The sequence below is a fragment of the Rutidosis leptorrhynchoides genome, unplaced genomic scaffold (assembly GCF_046630445.1).
Source record: "Rutidosis leptorrhynchoides isolate AG116_Rl617_1_P2 unplaced genomic scaffold, CSIRO_AGI_Rlap_v1 contig516, whole genome shotgun sequence".
NCBI lineage: Eukaryota > Viridiplantae > Streptophyta > Magnoliopsida > Asterales > Asteraceae > Rutidosis > Rutidosis leptorrhynchoides.
Window position 1 is genome coordinate 11,564 of NW_027266743.1, and position 21,057 is coordinate 32,620.

General features: G+C 34.8%; 4 protein-coding genes and 1 pseudogene across 4 annotated transcripts; all 5 read left to right on the forward strand.

The window, feature by feature from the left end:
* Window positions 1-4,010: 4,010 nt before the first annotated feature.
* Window positions 4,011-9,393, forward strand: LOC139884178 (ABC transporter C family member 8-like; annotated as a pseudogene).
* A 1,897-nt stretch (window positions 9,394-11,290) lies between these two features.
* On the forward strand, window positions 11,291-13,027 carry LOC139884179 (small ribosomal subunit protein mS80 (rPPR6)-like). The gene has a single exon (XM_071868248.1). The coding sequence runs from the start codon at window positions 11,291-11,293 to the stop codon at window positions 13,025-13,027; it is 1,737 nt and encodes a 578-aa protein (XP_071724349.1).
* Window positions 13,028-15,850: 2,823 nt separating this feature from the next.
* On the forward strand, window positions 15,851-17,239 carry LOC139884180 (uncharacterized). The gene has a single exon (XM_071868249.1). The coding sequence runs from the start codon at window positions 15,851-15,853 to the stop codon at window positions 17,237-17,239; it is 1,389 nt and encodes a 462-aa protein (XP_071724350.1).
* Window positions 17,240-17,663: 424 nt separating this feature from the next.
* LOC139884181 (uncharacterized) lies at window positions 17,664-19,095 on the forward strand. Its single transcript, XM_071868250.1, has 2 exons — window positions 17,664-18,105; window positions 18,521-19,095. The coding sequence occupies exons 1-2, from the start codon at window positions 17,664-17,666 to the stop codon at window positions 19,093-19,095; spliced, it is 1,017 nt and encodes a 338-aa protein (XP_071724351.1).
* A 643-nt stretch (window positions 19,096-19,738) lies between these two features.
* On the forward strand, window positions 19,739-20,506 carry LOC139884182 (uncharacterized). Its single transcript, XM_071868251.1, has one exon. It carries the CDS (start codon window positions 19,739-19,741, stop codon window positions 20,504-20,506), a length of 768 nt encoding a protein of 255 aa, XP_071724352.1.
* Window positions 20,507-21,057: the final 551 nt, after the last annotated feature.

Sequence of the window (21,057 nt, forward strand, 5' to 3'; positions counted from 1 at the left end):
TCTACATCATTACATGCATACACTAAAGTCCACAAAAAACTCACTCCCTCCATACTAAGTCGACAATGTGACCATTAGGACCCCATATCTAGTACTTGAATCTGAATGCGAGCTGCATCATAAATAAGCTAAATTCTCCCAACTCAGAGACAGAGTTATTAGTAATCAAACTCCACTCTCAATACTTAATACCCCACCACACTTTATCCACATTCACACCTCTTACACGAGTTTTCGAAACCCCACAAGCTAATAGATGATTAGAAATAATTAGACGTTTGATTTCTAATTGCTTTTTGAGGACATTAAGTCCTCAAATATTCCAAGAGCCTATCCTCATTACTTCCCTCGAGGGCCACCACCCTTCTGAGGCCTTCCCTCTTTCCTTCTCCCCACTTCCCCTGCCTGCATAACTCCTAAATGCCCAGCTGCTTCAACAACCTTAGCATAAGAAATCTGAGCACTAGCCTGAGAAGGCGAAACATTGACGACTCCTTTCAACTTTGAATTACGAACAACTTGCCATTCCTCCTGAGATGTCCCGGACCCATTAGACTGAGCTCCCACCTAGCCACCAGACCCATTACTTGTGACAATCGGAGAACCCATCCCAGCCGAAGTCAATGCTAACTGCTGCTCTTTACTACTAGAAGATCCTTCTCCCTGCACATTATTGATTATAGGTTGAACCACAGGAGCCTGCTGAACTGCCCCATTCGAAACACAAGATTGATCAACCAATACCTCACTATCCTGTTGCCTAGTCACCACAAAAACTTGCGGCACCACCTGATGCGGCCTTAATGGACATCCCTTGGAAAGAGGACCCTGCTTACCATAAATATTACATTGCTTAGGAACCCACTCATATTCAATGGGCTGCACAAATTGATTCTCATTCTCATCAATAAGGGTCACGGATTTTTGGAATTCCATGGTAATATCCATTTATATCAATAGCCACGTATAATTTAACCTCGTCTGATTCATTATACATTGATCCACCGTTAACGGCTTTCCAAAAACACTCCCAACTCGACTTAGCAGTTTAGGAGACCAGAATACTAACAGCAATTTAGGAAGCTTAACCCAAATTGGAATACTGGTTGTCTCAGTAAGCTTGAACTCCATTGAAGGCTGCCATTCTGTTAATAGCAACGACCGACGATTGAATGTAAGAGGCCCTCCACCCAAAGCATCCTGTTATGCCGCCTGAGAAGAAAAGTTCAACATAAATATATTTTGTTCAATCTGGTGAACTGAAAGCAAACCCGATTTGCTCAATCTATTCATCACAAAATGTTAAAATCTCATAAATTTTGGTGCATCCCCATAGACAGATCCCACCAAAGCGAATTTTCATTTGTCCACCTCCGATTGAACTTCCTCAGTGAAAACGAACCACCCTAACTCCATCCACCACCGACGGCTGCACAAAACTCAACTCATTACCATCACACAGTAACCTATTGCTTCCGAAAAGCGATGCCCAGGTCGACGGCTATTCCTCCTCCGAACGATTCTGTGTCACCCCAACCTTAGACGACGATGCCGCCATCCCACAAAACACTAGACCCAACAAACTAGTTGCTCCCTAAGCTCCTCCGGTGAAGAAAACGACGAAGGTGAAGCCTAGATCGCCATGAGAGAAGAGAGTAAAGTTTTCGTAGGCGCGTTCAAAGTTTGTAGGCGCTTGTCTGATCAGCGGGTAATTATGGGTTCATTTTTTTTACAAGATAATTTTAATATATTTAAAGTTTAGAGGCTAATTGAATTTTTTTTTAAAATATTGTGGTGTCATGTGACACCATATTTATTAACTTGGCTTCACCACTACGTACGTATCATGTTCATACAGAAGAGGTGGATTGGTTATATCAAAAGATTCTTCAAAAAAATACCAGTAGAGTTGGCATGGTGGTTTAGCACCTCGTCCTCTAACTAATAAGTTGAAAGTAAGATCATCAGCCTAAATTTTGTCGCTAGTTTCCAACCGTTTCGTGCATTTACAGTTGGAATAGTATTTGAGAGTTTATATTGTTTAATAATAATGGAGATTTATTGTCTCAAAGCCTTGAACATCTTGTAGTACGCTCATATAATATTTTTGTCCAATCAATTTTTAATGCCTCCAAGATAAATAGCTAGACAAGCAATATCACTTGTTTGCATCGAGCTAACATATATAAGAAATTCTCCCGATAATGAATTACTTTGGCCAGAAATAGATTTTATTGTCGAATCGAGATCGACACATCGTAAATGTTTCACTTCAGGACTGCAAAAAATTAAAACTCAGAATGCGAATTTGTTATTGGCATCAATTTACTTGATATTTAATATTAAAAAGTCGATTGTGAGAATATTTCACGAAATGTTTAACAACTCGAATGAAGAAAAAACATAAAGATCAAAATTTTTATTTTATGGAGTACCACGGTCTTTAGAGGGTCAATCCAAGTCTTCAATTGGTGGGGTGGAGTTAGAGGTGTCAAAACGGATCTAAATCGATGGGTGCAATCCGTGAACCCGTAAAATAAACGGGTTCGGGTTTGAAAAATTAACCCGTTTAATTTTTACCCAAACCCGAACCAACCCGTTTATTTAATAGGTTGGGTTGACCCAAACCGTTGGATCGATTGGGTGACCCGTTGACTCGTTTAAATTTAATTAATTAAAATATTAAAAGAATAAAATCCTAAATATATATGTTAGTGATATCTTTTAAGTTATAATCTTAATATCATTATTGACTATTTTATAATATTTATTTTTTTATTTGTAGTTTAATATTTATTTTTTTATTTGTAGTTGAAGATGAGGACATGAATAGTCTTACTCTTCAAACTAGCTCAAGTTCAAATTTTCAATTCTAGCATCGATCAAGCTTCAAATGTGATAGATATTGATGATAGAAAGTCTTAATTATGGAGTTTATGTCAGATTTAATGCTACTGACAACAATCTAATGCTAGATTTATATTATTCCTACTTTTGCAATTTCTTTATATATTGTAGTCGAACTATGTCAATTTTATTTTGTTGTTTTTGCTACAACTACTTTATGTTGGATGCATCGTTAAGACCTTAGATATGATCATGTATTTATTAAGTCATATTGGAATAGTTTTCGTTTAAGAATGTGATTGTATTTCTTCATTAACTGTAATTATTCATTAAAGTAGCACATTGGTGTGTTATATATCGACACTTGATCGATATATATGTACATGAGCTTTTAAAATGCATGAAAAATAGATAACCTTTTGACTTTTTTAACCCATTGACCCGCTTTAACATTTTTATTGAGTTTCACCCATTAATCCGTAGACCCAAAATATACGAATTTGGATCTTGATTTTCAATCCGTTTAAAAATTTGATCTAATCCGAATTAATTTCTCAAATCCATTTGGGTTTGAGCAGACCGACCCGCACAACTTTGACAGCTCTAGGTGGGGGTACAATTGTACATATATAATGTCCATTCTCTGAAAGGAAATTTTAATTTCAGACTTCTTACAAATTAAAATATTTTTCGACAATGATGTACTTTTACTATTCCACAATTATGCCCCGGAATGATTCACATTCACTCGCAATGATACGGTAATTTTCTCTAATCCTAATTAGTAAGTAAGTAATTATTTTCTCAGTAATTCTAAGAAAATTGCAGAATCGATGACTTGAACAAAAATAAAGAAACGTACATGGTGTACATTTCTCTCTTTATATATAAATAAATAAATAAATGTGTGATCATAAGCCATTCATGAATATATCATTTCATGTGTAGTTTTCAGTTTGGCGGCTTCTTGGAATGAGCATCTCGATTATTATGTATGTATGTATATATATATTTGTATAGCACAAGTCAATTTGATTACGTGATTTCATACGCAGGGACAAAAAAGTTCCTCATAAAAGCTGCCAACTTCCAATTAAATATAAACAAAATCATTGCAAATGGAAGTCATGCTGATTTGAAGAAGCAAAAATATAGTTGCAGCAATGGCTTCCTCTCTTATTGGTAAAATAACAAAAAAAACCATCTTCTTGACAAAATATTTACATGGTCTAATTTATTAGCTTCTGCTGAATTCTATAATGTTATTTCATTCTGTTGTTGCAGGGAGATTATCAGGTTCTTGCAGCGAAAAATTCGATTTTGGATCTCCATGCATCCAAAAAACAGCCATAGATGTCTGGAATCTGCTATTTCTCTGTATTTTCTATCTGTCTGTTCTTGTATACTCCATTAGGAAGCATGAATTACACGATGAAAGAATTCCTAGAAGTCGGATGAACTTCTTCTCTATATTCCTTTCGATTTGTTGTGTTCTTATATGCATTGCATATTTAAGAACTGGTTTATGGAATCTGACTGCTGATAATGGAGGTCTCCATGATTTGGTTATCATTTCCAGAGGAGTTATTTGGATTTCATTAGCATTCTCACTGTTTGTCGAAAAGTCTAAATGGATTAAAATCCTCACTTCTACTTGGTGGACTTCTTTCTCTTTGTTGGTCTGCATTGTTAACTTTAAAAACTTGCATACTCTTCAAGTTTTTGATCTGCTAACATGGCTGGTGAACATTCTTCTCCTTGTTTGGGTTTTTCAAAACTTCTGCTACTTCCCTCAATCCGATCAAGTGTCCAATGACAAGACTCTAGGGGAGCCACTTTTGTCGGAAAAAGGGAAAGGTAACCGAACAGAGTTGTTCCAGGCAAATTTTGTTAAAAAGTTGACATTTTCCTGATCAGTCCTTTGCTTAAATTGGGATACTCAAAAACATTAAATCTCCAAGACATCCCTTCTCTTGTTCCGGAAGACGAAGCTGAAGCAGCCTATCAAAAATTTAAGGAGAAATGGGATTCTGTTTTGAAGGAGAATGAAAATATACCCTCGAAGGATCATATTAAGAGGAAGAATTTGGTTCTTAAAGCCATAGCTAAAGTTTACACGAAAGAAAATATAGTTCTTGCAATTTATTCCCTTCTTAGAACAGTAGCTGTTGTAGTTCTCCCTCTTTTGCTATATATGCATTCGTAAATTATTCGAACCGGGAAGAACCAAATCTCTACAAGGGTCTCTCCATATTCGGATATCTAGTTCTCACCAAACTAGTTGAATCTTTATCTCAGAGACATTTTTTCTTCTATTCAAGGAGGTCAGGGATGAGGATGAGATCAGCATTGATGGTAGCAGTTTATCAGAAGCAGCTAAAGCTTTCGTCTTCAGGAAGGAAACAACACGCTGCCGGGGAAATAGTAAATTACATTGTGGTTGATTCCTATCGAATGGGAGAATTTCCTTGGTGGTTCCATCAAACATGGAGTCTTGTATTACAACTTTTCTTAGCTATTGCTGTCCTTTTCAGAGTAGTCGGTCTTGGGGCTCTTCCCGGATTAGTCCCTCTTCTCATCTGCGGCATCCTTAATTTTTCGCTTGCAAAAGTACTCCAAAACTGTCAGCTTGAGTTCATGAAAGCTCAAGATGAGAGACTGCGGGCCACTTCTGAGATTCTAAACAGTATGAAAATTATCAAGTTACAATCTTGGGAAGATAAATTCAAGAATTTGGTAGAATCTCGGCGTGCAATTGAGTTCAGATGGTTGTCAGAGGCTATGTTTAGAAAGGCTTGGGGTACTGTCATGTATTGGATGTCAGCAACTATCATATCCTCGGTCATTTTTTGTGGATGTGTGCTCTTCCATAGCGCTCCCCTAAACGTTGGCACGATATTTACCATTCTCGCAACTCTAAGGAGCATGTCGGAACCTGTGAGAATGATACCCGAGGCTTTGTCTATTATGATCCAAGTAAAGGTTTCTTTCGATAGGGTTAATAAGTTCTTGCTTGATGATGAACTGGTGAATGGTGACATTAGGAGCACCCCATGGCAGAACTCTAAAAAGGTCGTCTCTATACATGGTGGAAATTTCAATTGGATTCCGAATCAGTCGACCTGACTCTGAAGGAAGTCAACCTTGAAATGAATCGGGGACAAAAAATCGCAGTTTGTGGAGCTGTTGGATCCGGAAAATCTTCACTTTTATGTGCCATACTTGGAGAAATTCCAAAATTTTCAGGAACTGTGAGTGAAAATGAAACTTATTTGGTGATATCCTTTAATTGTTCTTATATGCATGAATCTTTTTTCATCAAATATTGTTGGAACTGATTGTTGTTGTCATTGATGTTTGTAAATAGGTAAATATACATGGATCCATTGCTTATGTTTCTCAAAGTTCTTGGATTCAAAATGGAACAGTTTGTGACAACATACTTTTCGGGAAGCCAATGGACGATGACAGATATGAGAAAGCTATTAGAGCTTGTGCATTAGATAAAGACATAAACGGCTTTGCACATGGAGATCTCACACAAATTAGATCAAAGAGGGATTAATATGAGTGGAGGACAGAAGCAGAGGATTCAACTTGCTCGAGCTGTCTACAATGATGCTGATATTTATCTCTTAGATGACCCCTTCAGTGCCGTTGATGCACATACATCCGCAACTCTATTCAATGTAAGCTAAGAAATTAGACCAATTTTCTGCAATAATAAAATAATACTGTAATTATTACTACTATTATGCAATAAAATTATTGTTAATTATTCACTGGAATTGCAGGATTGTGTAATGTCGGCGCCCGAAAAGAAAACTGTAATTTTAGTGACTCATCAAGTGGAGTTTCTCCCAGAAGTTGAGAAAATTTTGGTAAAAACATTTACCTTCAACATGTAAATGTGACTTTAGGAAAAGTTATCTGTTTATAATATTATAATTTGCATATATAGGTTATGGAAGGAGGTCGAATTACACAATCAGGAAGCTATTCAGAGCTCTTGATGGCCGGAACAGCTTTTGAACAACTTGTCAATGCTCATAAAGATTCCGTAACAATGTTAGCCCCCTTAAACAATGATACAGAAAAAGATTCTCTAAATATTTCTGATAAAGTTCAATCAGAGAAAGCAAATGGAGAAATTTCGGTAAACGGTCCGCCACCAGGAGTGCAATTAACAGAAGAAGAAGAAAAAGTGATTGGTGGTGTTGGATTAAAACCATTCTTTGACTATTTCGTCATTTCGAAAGGGTTGAACTTTCTAATACTAAGCGTATTTTGTCAAAGTAGCTTTGTTGCTCTACAAGCTGCTTCAACGTACTGGCTAGCATATGGCATTCAAATTCCTAAAATGACTGATTCCACGTTGATCGGAGTTTATACCGGAATTTCAGTGTGCAGTGCTGTTTTCGCATACTTTAGGAGTTTCTTTGCTGCATATATGGGACTCAGAGCTTCTAAAGAATTTTTTCATGATTTCACTGATTCAATCTTTAAGGCTCCCATGCTCTTCTTTGATTCTACACCAGTTGGAAGGATTTTGACACGAGTATGTTTATTTAGCAGTGAGGACATTTAATTGTTTATTTGCATTGTTAATTGATAATAATATATTAGCTATCTTAAAGATACGCAATATATTAGCTATTCTTATTTATATATCTTGAAGGCTTCTTCAGACTTGAGTATTCTAGATATGGATATACCATTTGCAGTTATCTTCGTGGCTGCTGCTAGCATTGAACTTGTAACAGCTATAGGAATTATGGCTTTCGTAACCTGGCAAGTACTAATCGTAAGAATTATCGCAATTGTAGCAGTGAAATATATTCAGGTTGGATTAATCATTAGAATTTTTAAAATTTCTTAACCTTTAATTACTAATTGCCAGGCTGATCGATCTTTTGTTTCTAGAGGTATTACTTAGCAACTGCAAGGGAATTGATTCGGATTAACAGAACGACGAAAGCTCCTGTTATGAACTATGCATCAGAGACTTCTCTTGGAGTGATCACTATTAGAGCATTTAATATGGTGAACAGATTCTTCCAGAACTACTTAATTCTCGTCGACTCAGATGCTAAATTGTTCTTCCATTCTAATGCTGCAATGGAATGGTTAATTATGAGGATTGAACTACTTCAGAATGCAACGCTGTTCACAGCTGTACTCCTCCACATTTTGCTTCCTAAAGGCATAGTAGCTCCAGGTAATTTAACTTTCAGGTCTTTTCTAGTCCCTGTAGTTTTTCAGTCTTACTCCTTGGTCCTTGTATTTTCTGCCTATCTAACCTAAATGCTTGCACCTCTGTGACATTTTAGGAAATTTTTAATTTTTGACAATTTTCGTGAGCCTATTGCAGGAATGGTGGGGCTCTCTCTTTCTTATGCAATGACTCTAACCAGAACGCAGATTTTCGTGAGCCGATGGTATTGCAACTTGTTGAATTACATTATTTCGGTCGAGAGGATATAACAATTCATGAACATAACACCAGAGCCTCCAGCTGTTGTTGAAGATATGAGACCTTCTCCTTCATGGCCTTTAATAGGTAAAATAGAATTACAAGAACTGAAGATAAGATATCGGCCTAATGCTCCATTAGTCCTGAAAGGTATTAGCTGCACGTTTAAAGAATCGACACGAGTTGGAGTTGTTGGAAGGACTGGGAGTGGAAAGACTACACTGATCAGCGCTTTGTTCCGATTGGTGGAATCGGCGAGTGGCGCGATTATCATTGATGGACTTGACATATGCTCTATTGGCCTAAAAGATTTGAGAATGAAATTGAGTATCATCCCACAAGAGCCAACTCTTTTCAAGGGTAGCATTCGGAGCAACTTAGACCCTCTAGGACTTTACTCTGATGAAGAAATTTGGATAGTAAGTAGATTTACTTACCTACTAATAATCAAAATTATTTCGTTTGAACTTCCATCAAATCTAGCGTGTTCGTAAGGTAATTGATCTATGCTTAATGTGATGGCAAGCTTTAGAAAAATGTCAGCTTAAGAAAACTATCAGCAGCCTTCCGAATAAATTGGATTCGTCAGGTAATTCAGTATCTACATTGCATTGCGTCTTTTCAACAGTGAGTGATGAAGGTGAAAATTGGAGTGCGGGGCAACGCCAACTCTTCTACCTTGGACGAGTTCTCCTCAGAAGAAATAGAATCCTTGTCCTAGATGAAGCTACCGCCTCGATAGATTCAGCAATTGACGCCATTCTTCAGAAAATTATCCGGGAGGAATTTGCTGAATGCACTCTGATAACAGTTGCTCATAGAGTTCCAACTGTTATTGACAGTGACATGGTCATGGTCCTTTCATATGGTATATAATAATCTCGTTTCCTTTTATTTACTATGCTGTTTCCAAGTTACCGGATTTATAATATGGCCTTAAAATCCTAGCAGCTGTTGTGAGCTAATGTTAGCTTTTGGAGACTAATTCTTCCTTCTCTTAGCTTCTAGCCGAGTACTGGTCTAGTTGCAGAAGGAATTCAAATTCCTATAATAATCTAAGCAATCTTCATTAATGATAACGATGATAATCGCTAGGAATTACAATAAATGTATGGATTTCGCTACGAAATAATTGTGCCTGCACATTATCCGTGTTAAAGAGTGCTTGAAAATTTTACAAGTTTGATTAAATGTAGTTTATCAATAAGTAAAGTTTTGTAGCAAACTTGAAGGCATACGCTTATATTGGCAAAATGTTCACTGGAGGTAGTAATATAAAGTATTGTGAAATGGAGGTAATAATTGGATTCCACAAGTTAATCGGAATCTACTTTGCTCGAATATGTTGAGGTTTAGATATTAATTTGCATGTTTCTAGAATACTTTTTTAATGCTCAGTATAGCTCGAGAGAAGCATAAATTCTCAATAGAGGTGACTGCAAGGAATACAATATAATAAGATTTAGAGTTAGAGTTAGATTTTATGGACTATTTTGATTGATTTCAGAGTTAGAAGACCAAAATATTAAAAATTAAAGTAGGGCAGAATTTTAGACTCACCGAACCCAAGTAGTTCGCACGGAGTCGCCAAACCCAAAATAGAATTCGTACAGAATTTTGCTCTAGTTTATATTTAACGTTCGGATCCCTAAATTCTAAATTAGTTCATTTGAATCCAGATTACATGTTTCCATCATCCATAAATTCAGGAATCGATCCATTTAATAATCTCTAAACCTATTTCTTAAGCATTTTTTTTCCTCAGTAGTGAGTGGAGGAGGTGAAAATTGGAGTTTAGTGTAAAATCTATTGAACTGAAGGGTGTTGATCGAATATATCATATTATTTATTCACCGTTTAATTTCATCAGCACCTTATGTGTGTCGAGCGTGTATATGGACACTTGTAGGCTTCATCTATATAAGTTAAAAATTATATATAAGCACAATATGTGAGATTTTTATATAAACCAAAAACTCACAATACAAAATCTCAATTTTTCAACATAATTTATCATTTATGTTAAACTCAAATTGATCATATGAATATTCAGTTTTCATCTACAAATGAAAAGCTACATATTCGCACAGAATTTAGAAACATTCAAATATTGTAATCCACCAAAAATCTGGTCAAACTATGATTGACCAGACTAATATTAATAATTTCTCCAATATATTCCTCTCAAAATGACCAATTGAAATTTCAGGAAAGCTTATGACAATCTACGGTCAAACATGGGTAATAACATTTTTGTTAGGAAGATTTGATGATGTTTATGTGTTTTTTTTTATGAGTAACATGTGACGTGTTGTTTTTTTGAGGTGATTAGATATAATTAACAAAGTGAATGTAATATGTAGGTATACAATATTTGACTAAAGGTACATTTTTGTTAAAAAAGAATTAACGGAATAATATCCATTTGTTAAGAAAAATTCGCGAGATACCAACTCGTTAACTAAATACAATCTATCTAACGTACAAAAATATTATTATCCCAAGTCCAACACCTTGATTGGTGTTATGTTAAATAAAATAAAATTAACAATAGTTTAGGAGTTTTTACTAAAATTGTTATTCGAATGTAAATTTGCATTAAATTATAAACTCTAATTAAATTTTGAATGAATGGAACTAGTTTATATTTTAACGTTTTGATTCCTAAACTATGAATACATTAAATATAATCATTATAAGAAAACAAATTAAATTATCATCCCGAAACTCTGAATTCCATCAAGTTCAATCTTCAAATTAAGTCAATTTGATCCCTAAAATCTGAATTCAGTCAATTTAAACCCCCAATTTTTATAGTTTTGTTAGCCCATCAGGCCCAATTAACAACCCAAATGACTATTTTGGCCCAATACGGTTCTTCATCAATTAGTGTAGCTTCTGTAATATTCATCACAGCCACCATTGATACGAAAATAAGGGTTTGTGCAGAGAAGAGATAGAGAGTGAAAGATGTGGAGGTCAATAGCAAGATCAAAGCTAATAGCAGCTCGAAATTTTGGTGCAATTCGTCAAAACCCCACAAAGGTACAATCTTTTTCTAAAACCCTTCTAACTCAATCTCAAACTCAATTGGTATTCACTGAATCCTCATCCATTATTCGCAATCAAAACCTTAGATTTCTGTCCCAAGTATCATCTCCAGCTGACCCAAATGATTCTGATAGTCCTCATTTTGATTTTGTAAGTACTCAAAATTACAGCTCTGTCGAAAATGATATGACCCTGATGAATAATGATTCTGAGATTTCTGTCGATGTTGATGAAAACAACGATGCCATTTTGGAAACTTCTGGTTTAAGTGATGAAAAATTTGACCCAGAGGTGTTTGTAATTGATGTGGACAAGTTTGAGAGCGTGCTGTCACTATTGCAGAGTAGGGTAGAAGGGTCTTTAGAGTCGAGCCTCGATGCTATTACGGATTTGCATTTGCACGAGGAGTTCGTGGCGACAGTGCTCAAAGTCCCGCTTCTTATAGGTGAAAATTTGATTGCTTTCGTTAAATGGGCAATGGAGAAACCAGAGTTTAAACTGACGACGAGTGTTGTCGATCAGCTTGTTAGGGCTATTTGTCGTGAGCTTAGGAAGAAAGATGCATATGCTTTGTGGGATTTGATTAAGGAGATCGGTGAAAAAGACAAGGGCCTGTTGAATGCAGATATTCTTAATGAGTTGATATCTGTGTTTTCCAAGTTGGGTAAAGGAAAGGCAGCAGTAGAAGTGCTCGACAAGTTTGAGGATTTGGGGTGTTTACCGAATGCAGAAACTTATTATCTTACAATTGAAGCATTGTGCCGGCGCTCATTTTTTGATTGGGCTTGGTCTGTGTCTGAGAAGATGCTCGATTCAGAGAGATTGCCAGAAACCGATAAAGTTAGTAAAATTATTGCTTGGTTTTGTAAAGGGAACAAGGCGAAAGAAGCTCATTCGGTTTATATATTTGCAAAAGAGAAAAGGAAGCACGCTTCTCGTTCTTCTTTGAACTTTCTAATCTTCTCGCTCTGTAAGAAGGACGAAAGCGTCAAATTAGCTTTAGAGATGCTAGATGATTTCTCGGGAGATGCACAGAAATACGCTGTAAACTCTTTTGCTACCGTCGTTCATGCATTATGCAGGATGAAAGAAGTAGACGAGGCTGCAACTTTGGTTTCAAAGATGATCCGTGACGGGCCGCCACCTGGAAATGCAGTTTTCAATGCAATTGTCAATGGCTATTCCAAGTCTGGAGATTTAGAGAAGGCAAAGGAGATGATTAAGCTTATGGAGAGTAGAGGCTTGAAACCTGACGTGTACACGTACACAGTCGTAATGAGTGGCTATGCTAATGGCGGTCAGATGAAAGAGGCTATCAAGCTTCTCTCGGTAGCCAAAAAGAAGCATTTGAAGCTTAGTACAGTTACGTATCACTCACTTATTCGTGGATACTGCAAACTTGAAGAATACGACAATGCTCTCAAGTTGTTGGCTGAAATGAAGGATTTCGGTGTCCAACCTACTGTTGATGAATATAATAAGTTGATTCAAACTCTATGCGTAAAGGCACTAGATTGGGGTACGGCTGAAGCGTTATTTGAGGAAATGAAGGAGAAAGGATTGCGTATCGACAGTAAGACACGTGCTTTGATTAGAGCTGTAAAGGAGCTGGAAGGCGAGGAATCCGGAAATACTGAAGAAAGTGTTCAAGCCTAAACTTTTGGTTTTTTGTAACTTCTGAAAACACAGGTAACTTGTGGATTTTGATGTGTTGTTTTTGTACACCTTTTCTCTTTCCACATAAAAGGTAGCATGCTATATAGGAGTATGCTAATTAGGTCAGAATTATCGTTTCCATTCTGTTTTGAAAAAAGTGTGATAACTTTTTGAATTTGATTTTGAGCAATACTCTCTAGTATTTTTTCTAATGAAATATATGTTTGTTAGTGGATGAGACGACCAAAATCATCCTCAAGTTAATTTTAACTCATACGTGTCTTGATTGATGGAGTATAATTTTGTTGACTTGAAGAGCTGCAAGAATGCGTTGAGAAAATGGAACTAAGACGAGATTGAAGATACTAAGGCGTGTTTCAAGAGCTGCATTCTCAGTTCTTCCAAGGCCATATACACAAAGAAACAGATCACGGGACCGGAGTTCTTAATGTTATGGTAATAAGAAACAGTTTTAGGATAGGAGGTTCGAGTAGTCCTTCATGATGGTGCATTAGGAATTTGGTTTTGCTGTTTCAGAAGACATGTTTTGAAGAGACGATGGACCCTTTTTTGTGGAGATCTTAATTTCTTTGAATTAATGGTTTTAAATGTTTGACATAATTAAAAAATGTTACTTTGCAATCCCTTTTTTTTTTGTTCTATTAATATTAATCGGTCAAAGTCAATTTATTATTACGAATTTTCTTCTTTCTCTAAAACCCCTGTTACTAAATCTCATTCTCAAAGATCTAAATCCTCATCCTTTATATGCAATCAAAACCCTAGATTTCTGTCCCAAGCAAGCTCTAAAGAGGCTTCTTCCAGTTGGTTTTGATCCTGAAAATGATAATTACAAGTACACAAAATGACAGCTTTGTTGGAAATGTTATGGCCCAAGTAAATAATGATGAAAGTCCCGATTCCCATGTTGATAATAAAAATTTATTTGGACAAGTTAGAGATCTCTGTGGGACTCGGTTAAGGAGATGGGTGAAAAGGAAAAGGGTCCGTTGAATGTGAATATTCGGAATGAGTTGATATCTGTGTTATCCAAGTTTGGTAAAGGAAAGGTCGCTGTGGAAGTTGATGGAGGTCCATCCTCAAGCTCATCTCCTTTCTTGGCCACCATTCAATCTTCAAGTGACTCTCCCTTACTTATGACCAAAGCAACCAGTTGCTTCACTCCCAAGGCATTCAAAACCAAAGAGAAGGAAATGTTGGCTCCCAAAAAGGTACTCTCTCCCTTTAACAAGCTTAGTGTTTATGCTCCTAGTCTTATGCGTCCATAGAACTCTACTCTTGATCCTACATTTGCACCTATGGCAAGATCTAGCACTAAAGTCTCAAGAAATGCCAAGGAGATATCAAAACTGGCCATTTTGGCTCATGGGGATGTAGCACTGCCACGTGGCTGACAGGTCAGCAGAACTATGCCACATGGGGCTGAGATGGCGCCCTAATCGGTGACCTGGAGATTGCATTTTGGTCTTGGTCATTTTATTAATGTAGGAAAAATAAAGTGTTTTGTTATTTAGATAAGCTTTTGAATTTTAAGAGTAGTGAGCAATACCTCCTTATGTTATGGCATTTCCGAAATTTATAAGAAGATAGGGAGAATTCTATTTGTGAATCACGTGAGCTTGGGGCTGTCCAAAGCCATGTGATTCTTACCCGAATCAGTACTATCTAACATTATGCCTATGAATCAATTATAAAAAAGGGCCTAAACCCTAAAACATAGACATTTTTTAAAAAAAAAATTCAGGTAAACATATATAATCTTCTCGGGATATCATTTTCCGGACATACTCTTTTAATAACAATAATTAGCGTAATGAAATCAGATTAAGAAAATTTTAAAATTTAATTCACCACGCCTGGCAAACAGTTTTCCGAATTGGGCCCCTCGGGTAATGGTTTTCCAGACTGTTTTTAAGAAGTGCGATTACGGGAAAATTATAAATGTACAATAATATTTCAAAACCTAGACTAAATAATAACAAAAAGTACTATTTGTAGCCAAATATACTACTCCCGTATTTGTGACTCACGGGAATGAAGTTATTAATTAAGCTAATTGTCAACATGTCAACATCATCTCATCTATTTACTTTCACGTTTTGATAAAAAAGCAAACTAGTCCTTATATTATGAAAATTGTCTTACAAGAACAACTAACTAATTTAAAACTACAAATACTAATAGCTAAAGGTATAATAGAAGCACATGAGGAAAGTATTCAATATCTCCAATTACAGATCAGAGCACATCATGAAATGAAAACAATTCATTATGCTGGCTATCTTATAGATCAGTATGAACATATTAGACTAATATTAAAAAATGAGAAAAAACGTTTAAAAATCTTAGAAACCTTAAAAGCACAACTAGAAACAGCATAATGTCTGTAACATCTGATGTAGCAAAAATAAAGGAAGATTTAAAAGATATTAAAACAGAACTATCCGACAAACTAACTAACCTAGAAACAATGATCTTAGAAAATAGAAAAATTATTGAAGAATCGGCTTCTATTATGAATGAATATATTAATCAACATAAATCAAAAGATATTCATAGAGAAATAAATGACACAAAAGATTGTCTTAAAAACCTCCAACATCTTTTAGAAAATCAAACCGACAAAATCTTTAAGGAGGAGGGAGATATTATAGGAAAATTAAATGATGAATTATATAAATTTGAAAAATTAAATTCTGAAAAAGGAAAATCTATAATTCAATACCCAAATATTCAACAAGAAATTATCATTTCAAAACCTAAAAGAACAATTACTCTTGAATTACCTCGTAGAATTATTTAATGGAGCAGGAAAACATAACTGATCAAATAGCAGAAGTTAGGCAACTTTTATCTCAACTAAAAATCATCGAAGAAGAAAAAGAGACCTATGAACATAAAAATTATAACATAGAGGAAAATAAAGAAGAAATAGTTTATGGATATGAGGATGAATCAGAGGACGATTCACCGTTCAGAATGAAATTAGAAAAAATTCCAGAATCAACCTCAGGACATAAAAGAAGAAGAGAATTTTATCATGATGATTATATGAATGAAAAAGGATATACTAAACAAAATGACAAATGGAAAAAATTCCCTGACGAATATACACCATCAATTAAAACTAATATAGACATTCTAAACCTAGATTGTGTTCAAAATAAAGAAGAAGCTTTAACCCTCTGGATGAATAATACAGGTTTAATGATTCAGTTAGAAAAAATATTTCAGGATTTTAATCCCAATCTAGTCTGGACCTTTGTTACTTATAAAGTGACAGGTTCTGTAAAAAATTATTTACAAACCTTAGATCAAGGGCAAATAGAATATTTATTGAAAAATAAAACAACAAATTCAGACGTTTTCTTTACAATAGTAGATGCTATTAACAGAGAATTTCTAGGAAAAGATGATGTAGATAAGAAAAAAGCAACTGAAGCCGCTGAAGCAGAAAAGGCTTTATGGCATCTTAATAACATACAAATTTGCAATATGTGTGATTTAGAATCTTACACATGCGAATTTCAAAAATACTATTATAAATTACCTGCAGATAATAGAGAAACTCATAAAGACACCTATTTAAATAAATTACCATGGCCACTTAGCAAGGCAATAAAAGATATATTTATGTCAGAAGTAGCAAATAATAGAATAGCTGATACTTTAGGAGGAGTCATAGAAGTAACCCAAAACTATATAGCACAGCAATGTTTACAACGATCTATTAAGAAACAACTTAAACACCCTACTGGACAACTATGTTGTAAAAATAATCCAAAAGTACCTGGTAACTATGGCTGTAATAAAGAAAGAAGAAGAAAAATTATAAAGAAATATAGATGGAGAAAATTTCCGAAAAATAATTATAAAAAATATAGCTATAAGAAAAATAACTTTAAAAGAAGAAAGTTTTTTAAGAAAAAACCACCTTATAAAAAAGAAAAATATTGTCCCGAAAATAAAAGAACATGTAGATGTTGGCTTTGCAACGAAGAAGGTCACTACGCTAATAAGTGTCCTAATAAGAAGAAGACTGAAAATAAAGAAAAACTAAAAATCTTAAATATAACAATAGATAATCATTTAGAACCAATAGAAGATTCAGATTCTGAAATAGAAGAAATATATGAATTATTATCTGATTATAGTAGCTCAGAAGAGGAATATTCATCTTCAGATGAATAAACCTAATCCAAATTGTACATTCATAGAAATTAAATATAAAGAAAAATTCTATGATGCATATATAGATACAGGAGCAACACTATGCTTTGCTTCAGCCAAAATACCTTTTCAATGGAAAAAACTTCAAAAACCCCTAGTAATATCAATAGCAGACGGTAGTAAATATCTTATATGGAAAGCATCATTCCTTAATAAGATAAAGATAAGAAACTAAATATTTATAGTACCTTCAATATATCAGCAAGAATCAGGATTATCTATAATAATAGGAAATAATTTCCTGAAATTATATCAACCATTTTGCCAATATTTACATCATATAGAATTGACTGCACCATCTTATAAGAACCAAAAAAGTACGATCATAAAAATACCAATACTAGTAAAATTAAATAAACTGCAAATTGCTCAAAAACTAAAAATTATGAACGAAAGATTAGACGTACCCACTAACTTACAAAAGGAGGTAGAAAATCTATTAGAAAATGTTTGTAGTGAAAATCCATTGGATCAGAGTAAAAATAATAACCAAGAGCTAATTGAGATAAAACTAAAAGATCCTAATCAAGAAGTTAATGTAGAAAACAAAATTCCATATTCTAAAACTGATGTAGAAGAATTTACAAAAGAATGTGCTGAACTTTTGGAAAAAGGAATATTAGAAGAATCTACTAGTAGGCATGCAACACCTGCATTCTATGTAGAAAACCATAATGAAATAAAAAGAGGAAAAAGAAGGATGGTAATCAATTATACAAAAATGAATGAAGCGACAATAGGAGATGCTTACAAATTACCTAGAAAAGACTATATACTTCAGAAAATAAGAGGGAGTCATTGGTTTAGTACTTTAGATGCTAAATCAGGTTTCTGGCAGTTAAGACTACATGATAACACTAAGCCATTAACAACTTTTACCTGTCCTCTCCATAAGCATTATCAATGGACAGTATTGCCATTTGGATTAAAACAAGCACCAGGAATCTACCAAAGATTTATGGATAAAAATTTAAAGGGATTAGAAGAATTCTGTCTAGTATACATAGATGATATATTAATCTACACAAAAGAAACACTAGAAGATCATTATCAGAAATTAAAAATAGTTTTAGAAAGCAATAATAGCTAAAAATGAAATAGACTATCTAGGATTAATCATATCAAGAAATGGAGAACTAAAACTACAAAATAATGTAGTGGAAAAATTAAATAGTTTTCCCTCAAAAATAGAAGATAGAAAACAATTACAAAGGTTCCTAGGATCTCTAAACTATATCTCAGATCAAGGATTTTTCAAATCCTTAGCCAAAGAAAGAAGACTATTACAAAAGAAATTGAGTACAAAAGTCCTATGGACATGGAATAATAATGATTCAATACTTATTGATAAGCTGAAAAATGCTTGCAAAAATCTTCCGAAATTATACAATCCACAAAGTGATGATTATCTGATTGTGGAAACAGACGCCTCTCAAGAAACTTGGGCAGGTTGTATGAAAGCAAAGATCAATATTCAAAGTTCCAACAATACTAAAGAAGTCGAAAGACTATGTAAATACATATCAGGAACCTTCTCAGAAACTGAGCAAAGGTATCCAATACATGAAAAAGAGACACTTGCTTGTCTCAAAATACTGAGGAAATGGAGAATCGAACTTCTTACTAAAGAATTCGAACTCCGTACTGACAGTAAATATCTTACAGGATTCATCCATTACAAGATAAAAAGTAACTTCAATCAAGGGAGATTAATCAGGTGGCAGCTCGAGCTAAGGCAATTCCCAGCAGTAGCAAAATATATAAAGTCAGAAAACAACGTAATCGCAGACACTCTAACAAGAGAATGGAGGAAATAATCAAAGGAATGATGGACCAAATAGTAATCAACAGAAAAGAGATTGAAGCAAAACTGAAAGAAATTTCAGAACGACAGAAGAAGATATCTCAACTTGAAGCAGCAATAATACAGTTAGGAGGACAGAATCAGCCATCAGAGTTTCCCAGCAAAAACGTGGTGGACCCATCAACAACAACAAAAGCAACATCAACAACAGCAGCAATAGGATCTTCATCAACGAATTCAGCTATTCCTCCAACATTACAATATGAAGCCACAAGGTCATCACAAATAAAATATTATGCAATATTCAATGGACCAATGAAAGGAGTCTATGACTATTGGCACAAGGTTTCTCCTTTTGTCACTGGACATTCTAATATTCAACACAAATCGTTTACTACCAGAGAAGAGGCTAAAAAGCCTTTGAAGAATACCAAATCAACCAAATCCAAACAGAAACCCCTTACTACAAAGCCAAATTACTCTCAACACCATCAACTTCAATCAGAAATTCAGGAAAAATGACTCCAATAGGTAGGATTCCAAACTCTAGCATCCTTAATATCCCTACCAGAGAGGAAAAACAAAAAACCAAACAACCATCACCCTCATCATTTACTGAGTGTTATTCAATGCTCAGCCACTACTCAAATAAATAAATGAGCCAACATTTTTACCCATCCGTCAAAATAGATTCCAGTCCAAAAGCAGTTTTTCTTCCTGATACAAATCCCCTAACACTATACAAGTTCTTTATTCATGGCCTAATAGATACCATTTACTTAAAAGGAACCAATCTACTTTCAGAGTTCCCCTTAGGACCAGCCAGTGCCATAAAAAATTATATGAATCGCATCGGAAAGGATAGAGATGGAAAGGATAGGGAAATATTCATAAAGATATACAGTTCTTTTCCGGTCTTTGATAAGGATAAAGTACTGGTTCCTAGCTATGCAGTCATGACTCTTGGAATATCGAACAAAAACTACCCACCAAGAGATGAACCAACGAATCGTTCATTAACAGAAGACGAGATTGAAGAACTCAATGCCAAATATTTTGCAGGAATATTAAGAAATACTGGAAAAATAGATACCCATGAAAAATACTTCATAAATTATAGAAGTGAAAATATTTTAATCTATTCCAGATACAGTCAAGAGATAAGTCCCGAAGGAATAAGAGCGGTACAACTCTTTGAAGGACCATTCGCAGATTTCTCTGGAACATTACAACATCTTCCCTACAGGACAAAAGAACTATTATGCACACTTCTACGTAGCGGAAAAGACAAGGACACCAATTCTACTGACTCTATTTCAATAATAATGGAAGACAGCAAAGGAAAAGAAGACAAGGAAGGAAAGGACAAAGAAGAAAGGTCACCACTCAGAAGGAATCCAAAGACAAATAGTAGCACCCATTAGCTAAAGCAAGATGTAGACATTTGTGTCTTCTTGCAATCAACATGTAAAAATACGTCAGCCCTGATGTAAAACTCAAAGGGCAACAATAATGTATGAAATAATGTAATATCTAGGGGCATTAAGTGGAATATAGTCCACTTAGTTTGTGTATAAATATGTATCCTCTGGCTCCTCTAAGACTCAGAGTTTTTCGAAGTGAATAAAATTCTCCTTGTTTGTTAGACAACAAACCAACGCTTTGAATTCCCGTTTATAGGAATTCTGTTCAAATACTCAAAATCAGCTAAAAATATCATCATCCAAATACTCAAACATTCAAACATCAAGCAATCCAGCGCACCAGCAAAAAACATTAGCAGAGCATAAGGATCCAGGTATGAATTCTCCAACAAACACACTCAATTTATATTTAAATTCACCCATAGATTCAATTGATGCATCTTTATTAAATGATCTCAGTACTAAAGAGTTATTTGATTTACAAGAAAAAACAAATCAAAAAATAACCCAATTACAAGAAATAATCGCTAACTGCAAACAGCAAATAAACA